Source organism: Bos taurus, chromosome 21 (assembly GCF_002263795.3).
Source record: "Bos taurus isolate L1 Dominette 01449 registration number 42190680 breed Hereford chromosome 21, ARS-UCD2.0, whole genome shotgun sequence".
Taxonomy (NCBI): Eukaryota; Metazoa; Chordata; class Mammalia; order Artiodactyla; family Bovidae; genus Bos; species Bos taurus.
Genome location: NC_037348.1, coordinates 34,740,668 through 34,750,911, shown reverse-complemented (window position 1 = coordinate 34,750,911; position 10,244 = coordinate 34,740,668). Strand labels below are relative to the sequence as shown.

At 45.9% G+C, this 10,244-nt stretch overlaps 1 protein-coding gene across 1 annotated transcript; it reads right to left on the bottom strand.

The window, feature by feature from the left end:
• Positions 1-7,587: 7,587 nt before the first annotated feature.
• GZMB (granzyme B (granzyme 2, cytotoxic T-lymphocyte-associated serine esterase 1)) lies at positions 7,588-9,669 on the bottom strand. The gene is given in 5 exon segments (NM_174296.2): positions 7,588-7,847; positions 8,179-8,436; positions 8,627-8,762; positions 9,254-9,401; positions 9,596-9,669. Coding segments are annotated over 5 exon segments (756 nt in total). The 5' UTR covers positions 9,648-9,669; the 3' UTR covers positions 7,588-7,685.
• Positions 9,670-10,244: the final 575 nt, after the last annotated feature.

Here is a 10,244-nt window from a genome sequence, read left to right as displayed (position 1 = left end):
AGCTGCTGCTTCCTTCTGGTCTTTTAACCCTGAGTTGTCCCTTTCCATGTTCTGGCCTTTGTCACGTGAGCCTTATCTGAAAGCCTCAAACCACTTTTTTGTAGTCAGAGTGGACTGTTTATTTGTATTTAATTAAAACCTCTGGTAAGTTTTCATCCATTGGGTGGGGTAGGGATCAAGGCAGGTGGTTGCATCAGCCAGTCCTTAAGCCCTCAGGTGCCTGAGCCCCAGAAACCTGGGCCTCATGATGATAGATCAAAGAAAGTCTTTGCGTGGTTCATATTAGATCACCAGGGTGATTGTGTATTGAGACCCCTTCTTCAGCAAGAATGTGAGAAATATTGGAGATGAGATTCCTTGCTTCATTTAGAGGAGATAAACCATCATGATCAGACTATAAAGGCAAGATCCACAGTGTGGAATAGACATAATGGTGTGAAAGTGATGCTGAAGAGGGCTTATTCCAATTACCAAAGGACTGAGTGGTTTAAAATAACATCAAAATTGCTTGACCCATGAATCTGCAATTTGCTCATGGTACAATGTGAACAGCACCCATCTGCTCCCATAGGTGTCAGGGAAGCTTGAAGCCCAGAAGCTGAATCACTTGAAGGCTCCCTCACACATGCCCAGTGGTTGCTGCTGGCTGTCCTGTGGGCACATTGGTTTCTTGTCACGAGGGCCCCTTATATCGTCTCACTTCATGGGATTCTTTGGCTCCATCCAAACACAGTGCCTGGCTCCCCCAGAGTGAGCATCTCCTAAAAAGTGAACCATCTAGAAGCTGTGTTCTTTTCATTACATAGACATTGATGTCATACAACATCCATTCTGCCATGTCTGCTGCTTGGGTCAATCAAGAGCAAGAGCTTTCACCAGATTAAAAAGGAAGGGCCCTAGACCCCACCTCCCAACAGGAGGTGAGATATTGCAGTCATATAAGAAGAGCCTGTGGGATGGAGACACACAATGGCAGTCATATCTGCACCATGCAAATGCGGAAAGGCATGGAATTGAAAAAATTGTTGTTTCTAAACATCTTGATTCCAAGCCTCTTGAAAAGTAACAACATCTTAGTTAAACAAACAAAGCCCATAGTCAACAGTGATTAGGGCTGGAGAGTCACAGTGAGCCAAGGGGTGTCTCACACCACATGTGCTCCAAACCATGCACTGGGTGGCCTGGATATCAGATCACATGTGATGTGAGGCATGTTCAAGGATCCACTGTAAATCATAAGCAAAATCACAATGGAAATCAAAAGAAAAGGAATTCAATATGGTAAGTAACGATGAAACTATATTAAATCTGTTGGCTACATGTGAATAAAAATAAACTCGACCACTTAAAACTGTTTCTCTAACTCATTGAAAGATAAAACATGAAAATGTTGAATATAGGAGAATTTCTTTATACACTTACCTTGTAAAAGCAAATTAATACAAGATATAAAAAGGACTATTGATAATGATGGATAAGTTGATCTACATTAAAAATGTGTTGGGTGTCAGGAGCCGTGTTAGGCATTACTGACAAAATGGAGGCACGGCCCCCAACCCCCTCTCCTTGTCCCGCAGGCACAGACCTGGGTTGAAGGAGTTAGTTAGCTTTTGTGATTCTGACTTGTTTCTTCCTTTCTTCGGTTGAGTTGGCTGGAAAGAAAGTTAAAGTGCTTATTGTTTTTGAGAAAAGCATGAGAAAGCACAAAGCCTTCTGCAGTTGTGTCCAGAAAATAATCTATAAAGTAACCATTGACATTTGTTCAAGGATTTTTACAAAGAATGTCCCAGGATGAGCATGTAGGCCGCAGCTTGAGGCCATGGGAAGGATTATTATTTGAGACCTGTTTGTGAAGGAGATGTTTATGACAAAGGAAGTTTGCTGAGTTTAGGGTTTAGGAATAATTAAGAATAGCTAGAAGCCTTTTTAGGAGATAGTGAGCTTAGGATACTAGGGGCAAGCAGGATTTAGAAAGATAAGAAATAAACTGAGGAATGTGGCATGCAGCCCAGACATAAGCATGAGTTACAATGTAATCACAAGTAAGCATGATTCTGAGAGAATCGCTGAAGCAGGAACTCTGTTTGAAGGGCAACAAGGAGATAATAAATTTGGGTGAGGGGGAGCTGAAAATGAAAAACCTCTGACCTAATCCTTTTGAAAAAGTATAAAAGAAGACCTGATGTTTGAAATAAACATGTAGTCCCGTACCTCGAGTCAGAGGCTACATCATTCCCCGCCGACACTGCTCATTACTTCAGGCTGATCCCCTGGTTGCTGGAGCTGGACTCCGGCAGTTGGGTATGTAAGAATCAAGATAATCCTGATTACTAAAGACACTATTGAGATAGTGAAAATTATAGCCACAGGGTGGGTGAACTAAGAAAGAGTTTTATCTGAGAGATATATGTATGTATATATACATACATGAATCTTATCTATGCTAGCCTCTAGGTCACAGGGAAGTGAACAGTTTTCAAAATCTACATGGAATTACAAATCCCTAGAAAATATAAATTAAAGAAACATACTCAGGAAGTTTGAATTTTCCTATAAACATTACATGAATTGATTCCGTTTTCAAAAATAGTCCATCAAGGACAGCCACAAGCTCACGAGAATTCCCTGGAAGTCTTTGAAAACAATTTAAATATTGATATACATTTTCTGCTGGCAAGTAGATGCTATGCATCTCCCTTATGAGACTAGCAAAACCTAGATGACAAACCCAGTGATGACAATATGGGAGGAGAACTTTATGGGTTAATGTTATTCCAGTATTGATGTAATCCACTCAGTCCATGAGCAAAAGTATTAGATCATTCTAATTTGGGTTTTTCTGAGGATGAGTGGCTTTTATTCAAAACACAATTGCTGTAACACAACACACTGACTGATGAAAGAAGAAACACCATACGATAATTCAACTAAATGGGGAAAAGCAGCTACTAAAACTCACTATCCTTCACTTAAAAAATTTCTTTAAAAAATAGGAGTGGAAACAAGGGTCTTCATTCTGATAAATGATCCCTGCAAAAATCCCACACCAATCAATATACTTACTGATGAAATGTTCTGTGTTTTTCATTCAAGAGGAAAACAATACAAGGTCACACAGATAGCCATGATCACCATTTCTCTTCAGTAATATACTAGAGATTTTAGTCACTACAGTTAAGCAGGCAGTAGAAGTAAAGGGTATAGACAGGGAAAGAGGAAGTAAAACTGTGAATATTCAAGATATAATACACAACAAGAATAGCCAGGAACCTGCAGATCAATTATTATAATTAGTAACTGTCAAATTTTCTGGGCACAAAATCAACTCAAACATTAATCATCTCTCTATACAATAATAGTTAGAAAATGAAATTTGAAAAAAAAAACATTAAAATCATGGGAATGGCCAAATAATTAAGTATAAATCATAAAGATATTCTACATTCGTGTTTGGAAGAGAAAATACTTTTAAGGTATTCATTCTCCAAAAAGTGATCTACAGATTCATTGCACTCAGGAATTATTTCACAGAACTTTATTGGTTCTAAATAGATGTGGAAAACCAGTAGCCAACATTGGAGAAGACAGGCTTAAAGAATGAGAATAAGATGGGAGCTCTTGCTTTAGCAAATGAAGTCATAGTAATGAAGATAGTGTGATACTGATGGCACCATAGAGACATAGATGACAAGATAGAGACCCCGCACACACAGAGACATTCTACACAAATATAGAACACTTGGTTTATGATGGAGTTTTATGGCAGAGAGTGGTGAGAAACTTTTTTTTTTTTCCTCCTAAATAAGTGGTGCTCAGGAAAATAAATGTCTCTATGGTGTCTTTAAGGACACATCTCTCTACATGGAAAAAGCACTTGACCCTGCTGCACCCTCTCCTGCTTCTTGATGCTGTGGGCCCCCAGGGTGATGCTGATTGAGCTGCACAGAGAACAGAATACAGGTATGAGGAGCGTGGAGTCACAGGAGATACAGCCCAGGAGCTGTGACGGGCCGGTGACTGCAGGGCAGGGCCGCAGCTGAGGGGAAATTGAGGTGACAGACAGCCCTGGGGGGGGTGACACTGTGTCTTGTGCTTTTCAATGACATGAGTGCAGGGCTTCTGGGAGCTTTCTCAGGAATATTGTGAAATTCATGTGAGTTTGCATGAGGAACTTATAGAGGTGAGTTTTCTAAAATCCTCATGTCTGAGGGCATAACGCATCCCAGGATCTCAGAAAATGTTCTTTGGCTGCACAAGTGGCCTCCCATTAGCTTTTGGCTGAGGTTGTTGGGGATAGTACTGCTGGGATTTCAGGTCACAGGGGTGGGTGGAGGGCACTGCCACAGACAGTGGAGTAACTAAAGGCCTGAGAGGCAGGGGAGGTGGGACAGAAAATGAGCTGCTTGGGGCCTGGGAAAGAGCCAAGACACATAGAGAGCTTTGGGCGCTGTCATCTAGCACCTTCGATCAATGTCACACCTGGTTCCTATCCTGGACAAGAGTGAGGGGTGGAAGGCACTGGTTCATAAGCCGGCTCCACTGACAACTCCAGTACTGTGGTTGGTTTGTCTGAGTTGTCTTTTCCTGGCTGGTGTGAGGGATTTTACTTACTTGTGTTTTGTAGCTTCACATCCTCTACCAAATGCACAACCCATTCCTCTGGTGGTGAGAGAGAGTCTGAGACCCATGAAAGATCTTAGTGAAAATCTTCCTGATTGCCTGCCACCTCTCCTTGCTGAGTGTCTATGTGGCATCAAACTTGTGTTCTTGGTTGGGATGGGACCTGGTTCAGAAATTAGAGCTGCGCAGAAGGGTCAGGACTGCGGGAGGCTTAATGAGATGGGCTACACCCTCAGGAATGGGCGGTCACTCACCAGTCCCAGCCCAGGAGGCAGAAAAAAGGCCATCAGGAGTAGGAGTGGCAGCATCTTCCCAAAGGTCTGTCCAGGTCACAGATGCTGGGGTTTCTTCCTTCCAGACACAAAGCACAGGGGAAGGAAGGAAGGAAGGGAGGCTCAGTGTCCCCACAGACATTCCAGAGGTGTGCTCCCCCCTAGCTGGGTGTCAGCATGCCACAGATGACCACCTTCTCTGCCCTGGATTGGGAGAGAAGGACACCGTCACCACACTCGCACACAAAGACTCACCAGAAGGAATAAGAAAGTGAAGCCTGTGGTGCAGCCCGTGTTATCTAGTCCAACCTTGTACTACTTGCCAAGCAACAGTCCAATAAATCGCGAGATGAGTTGTTGAAACAAGGAACAGCAACTTTATTCAGAAAGTTAGCAGACCAAGAAGATGGTGGACTCATGATTCAAAGAACCACCTAACCTGAGTTAGAATTCAGGCTGCTTTTATACTAGAAGGGAACGGAGTAAAGTCAAACATTTCCTGGTTCCACTAGCCTCAGGACGGTTGTGTTAATTTCTTCTGTCCTGCAGTCTTTCATCAGTGGACTTGTTTCCTGTGAGCTAAACAAAAGTATTTTAGCTTAAAGCTCATTACTTGAGAGCCAGCGTTCCCAGAGATGTGTCATCATGTATAATTAATGTTATAGGCGATATACCATTAGTGATTAACAGAATACCAAAGTTCTTCCCCATCACACCAAGAGGAGCTGGATCCCCAAGAGCCCCTCAGTAATTGAATCTTCATTTCTCCACTCTTGATACTTTTATGATTCTGATAATATCATGAATAATTACACAATAGGGGAGGTTCAGGGATATGAGAGATTCAGCTCCTGCCCCTGTGAAGCTGGCAGGACGCAGAGGTAGAGCTAGAATAGGTGGGTAGAGAGCAAGCTGGTGAGCACTATGATGAGGGGTCTGCTTGTTGCCAAGTGTGAGGAAGTGGCTGAACTTGGTTTGGGATCAGATAGACCTGAACTCACCAGAGTGAACCAAACAGCAACCCCATTTCCTCTCTTGCCAGGGTTCCAGCCTCACATTTTTGTTGTGCTTACAATCAGCTCTTCAAATGTAAATATTCTGTGACAGAAATTTTCTTATCCCACAATATTGAACAAAAGTCTTGGACTTGATACTCATTGGACCAAAACCAACCATCACCGGGTCCTTCAGCATTCAGTGACCTGACTGGCTTGCCTGTGCTGAGGTATCCAGCATCCCTTGAGCTGAGTTGGCGGCTGTCCCATCCAAGTCAGGGTTCCTGTGAGGGGAAGGGCCTTCCTCTCCAAAAATGCTGGTTACTGGTGTGAGGTGATGAGATAAGTCATGGTGATCACCCTAATAATTACTCTCCACTAATATTCCCTGTCCAGAGACAAGAGAACCACATCTCTGATGTCTCTGGGCCAGGCCATCCTGAACATGTGCAGATGATTCCAACACTGTCACCAGTATGAGACAGAAGAAAGAGGAATGGAAAAGATCGCCTGAGTTCTAAACAAGCCAAGTCCCAGTGAGTTGTAGCAAGAGCATCTTATGAATAAACAGAGCGGAAGGACACAAGTTTAATCATTGATGATGATGATCTGCGGATGGTGAAATTGTAGGCAATTTTAAATTTCTTACTTATATGTCCTGTATTTAGCTATCTTTATATGATTATATGTGTTGTTTTTACATGCAAAATACATTTTGCCATGATGGAAGTTCATTCACCATGCAAATGTCCAGCAAATCACTTCTGTTTACCCCAGCCTTCTCTAAGCTGCATGTTTTAAAAATGAGATTACTTTCCTGAATAGATTCTTACATGAAAATTCAGAGATTATTAAAAGATAGAACAGAAAAAATTATTCAGTAAGCTACTGGGTATGGAACACCTTTGAAATATTAGGATACCTTGCATCTAAAAATTTTTGTTACTATGACTTTCCTTTAGAGAAACATACATACATGTCGGAATGATAGAGATGGGAGAGGCTAGCTCAGCCCAAGGTGGAGGAGCTCCTTGAAGGTCACTTGAGGCTGAAGGAGGATGTGCCCTCAGGACACCAGAGGCTGCACAGTGCCCTGGGCCCAGGACTCCAAGACAGGGCTGTGACATGCACTCAAGCTGGGCCTAGGAATACTGAAGGCCTCCTGGAATTTTCTCAGGCTTCTGACCTCTGTCTCCTCTGATGCAGGGATGGAACACTCATGGGGTGAGCCACACCTTTGTAAACCTCCCCCATTTCTGTTAGGGTGGACAAGTGCCCCCCTCGACCCCAGAGTTTCTCAGGTGGTCCCCTTTCCAAATCTGGATTCTCTTCTGTTGCCCCCTGGACACTGGGATGTGGGGGAGGGAAGTAGGTGTTGACGAGGAGGAGGGCATATGGATGAGACACAAGGGTCGTGGACCAGGGGGTCCTGTGTTCCTGAGGAGGGGTCTCCCTTCTCTGATGGAGCTCACGGGCATCCTGAGGGGGAGCTGGCACTGGGGACGTGTGACCGAGGGAGCTGGCTGTAGGTACAGCAGAAGACTTTATTCTAGAGAATGGAAGGGAGGGGTGAGAGGAGCAGTGTATGTGCTGGAGGGGGAAGCTGCTAACAGATCAGAAATGTGAACACAGGTTTCCCTGACAGAGAAGGTACCTAACGAATTTGTGAATAACGGAGCAATCAGTGATTTCTTTTCAAGAGATGAATGTTTATTAAGTTCCAGGCAACCTTCCTTCACACACTTTGATCAATGCTTCCAATCCCAGGGAACATGGAGGGGTCCACCCTGAGCACACATCACACTGATCCCTGGCGTTTGTACCGTCTCATTGTTGAATGGATCCAGGACAGAAAGCTGGAGATTCTGGTGTAGACATCTGGAGTTGTCCCATCATTTCTTCCATAGGACACAATGCCCTGGGCCACACCATTACACACAAGCGGGCCCCCAGAGTCACCCTGTGGGTAGAGAGAGCAAGGGCTGAGCTCACCTTCTTCAGGTCTGGTCTCCCTGCCACCCTGGCGTGGGTGGGCTCAGTTAGCGGTCCTGGCTGATATCAGGGCCTTGTTGGTCCTGAGGTTTCATCCTGGCATAATCCTGCTGCTCCTCCTGCAGGAAACCTCCACCCATTTGTGACTGTGGGGCAGTGCTCACGCCCCAGGGACACAGGACAGTGTCCAGATAGGAGGACAGGCTGGGGACACAGGGGCGGGCTTTGTTCCCACAGCCACCCATCGTCCCAGCTCAGTTGGGCCCAGGGTTTTGCACGGATAACACTGGGGATCTCACCGAGAAAGAATTCTTCCTCTTGCTTGGATCTCCAGCACATATCTGTGTGAAGGGGATGTAGTTTTTGAAGCGAGCGATACATTTCTCCTCACTTTGGACTTCAAGATCTACCTCCTGTAGTTTGTCTGTAGAGGGCATATTTACCCCCAGTCGCCCCCAGCCGGCCACACTGCACATCATCCCTGGCTTCACCTCCGCCAAGCTCCTGGGCAGATTGATGGGGCTCACTTTATCCGTAATGTCAGCCTTCCTAGTCAGCTGAAGGTAGAGGAAAAGCATTGTCACCTATTGTTGGCCCACAGAGGCTGCAGGACAGTCATGGGGTTGCCTTCTTCTCAGCATTGGGACCACGGAGGGGTTGTACAGGAGGAGGGTCAGGAATGGGTTCATGGGGGATGCAGAACCCTGGATGGAAGTGTCCCAGAGTCAGTGCAGCCTCGTGTCCCACCTTCAGTAACATGATGTCGTTGGCCAAAGTCTCATCATTATAGTCTGGGTGGGGGATGGGTCTTCTCACTGGGATGACCTGCTGGGTCCTCTCTCGTTCCATGATGTTATGGGCCCCCAGGGTGACATTGATTGAGCTGCACAGAGAGCAGAAACAGAGGCGGCGTCACAGGAGAACCGGTCCAGGAGCCAGGAGGAAAGAGCACAGCTTGGGACAGGGCCAAACTTGGGGCGGGGCAGGGGGAGGGTGTGGTGAAATTCTAGGCGGTGGGCCCTGGGGCTGAGCATCTCTAAACTGTCTGCTCCCTGGCAGCCTGGGCATGGTGGCAGTTCCTGTAGTCCACAGAGGGTGTTCAGTCCTGCTCGAGCTTGACTGTCTCTAAGGAAAACATGAATTTCTCACATTTGCACTGTGGGCTCCAGGCCACAACCTTGGCTTCCTTATGTTCCAGGTTTGATCAGTCCCTTCTCTCTATGCACGACTGGCATTGACCTGTCCCTCTCTCCCCAGTGCTCACCTGTCCTCTGAATAGCTTCCTATGTTACCTGGTGGCACAGGTCTGCAGCTCCTAAGAGGGTTCCCTGGGAGGGCTCAACAGAGGGGTGGGGGCCCGGCACTGCTCCTCACCTTCCCAGGCAGTGAGCTGCTGTCAGCACGAAGTCCTCACGCACAAGGAAACCCCCACATATGTGAGATTTCCCTGAAGTCTTGAACAGAAGAAACGCCATGTAGGGACGGGAGTGTGGCTTGGCCTCGTGACCCCCGATGATTTTCCCTGAAAGAAAGATTCCAGCCTGCCCGCTGTGCTCATGGAGCCAAAGTTTAAACAGGGGAGATGGGATCAAGGTTTCCCTGAGTTCAGAAATTTTCTTAGATGGACCAGGCCCAGGCTGTGCATGAGTGTAGCGTCTGGGCAGGACTGTTCATGTGGGGTGGGACTGGACCTCTGAGGGTGGGATCGTCACTCACCTGCCTCCCCAGTAGGGGACAGAAGGGCCACCAGGAGCAGGAGCAGGACCATCTCTCCAGGAAGACTGCCCAGATCTGAGCAGCTGCTGCTTCCTTCTGGTCTTTTAACCCTGAGTTGTCCCCTTCCATGCTCTGGCCTTTGTCACATGAGCCTTATCTGAAAGCCTCAAACCACTTCTCTGTAGTCAGAGTGGACTGTTTATTTGTATTTAATTAAAGCCTCTGGTAAGTTTTCATCCATTGGGTGGGGTGGGGGTCAAGGGGGTAGTTGCATTAGCCAGTCCTTAAGCCCTCAGGTGCCTGAGCCCCAGACACCTGGGCCTCATGATGATAGATCAAAGAAAGTCTTTGCGTGGTTCATATTAGATCACCAGGGTGATTGTGTATTGAGACCCCTTCTTCAGCAAGAATGTGAGAAATATTGGAGATGAGATTCCTTGCTTCATGTAGAGGAGATAAACCATCATGATCAGACTATAAAGGCAAAATCCACAGTGTGGAATAGACATAATGGTGTGCAAGTGATGCTGAAGAGGGCTTATTCCACTTACTAAAGGACTCAGTGGTTTAAAACAACAGCAACATTGCTTTACCCATCTCCATTTTGGTCTGGGTACAGTGCGGATGGCATCCCTCTACTCACCTTGGT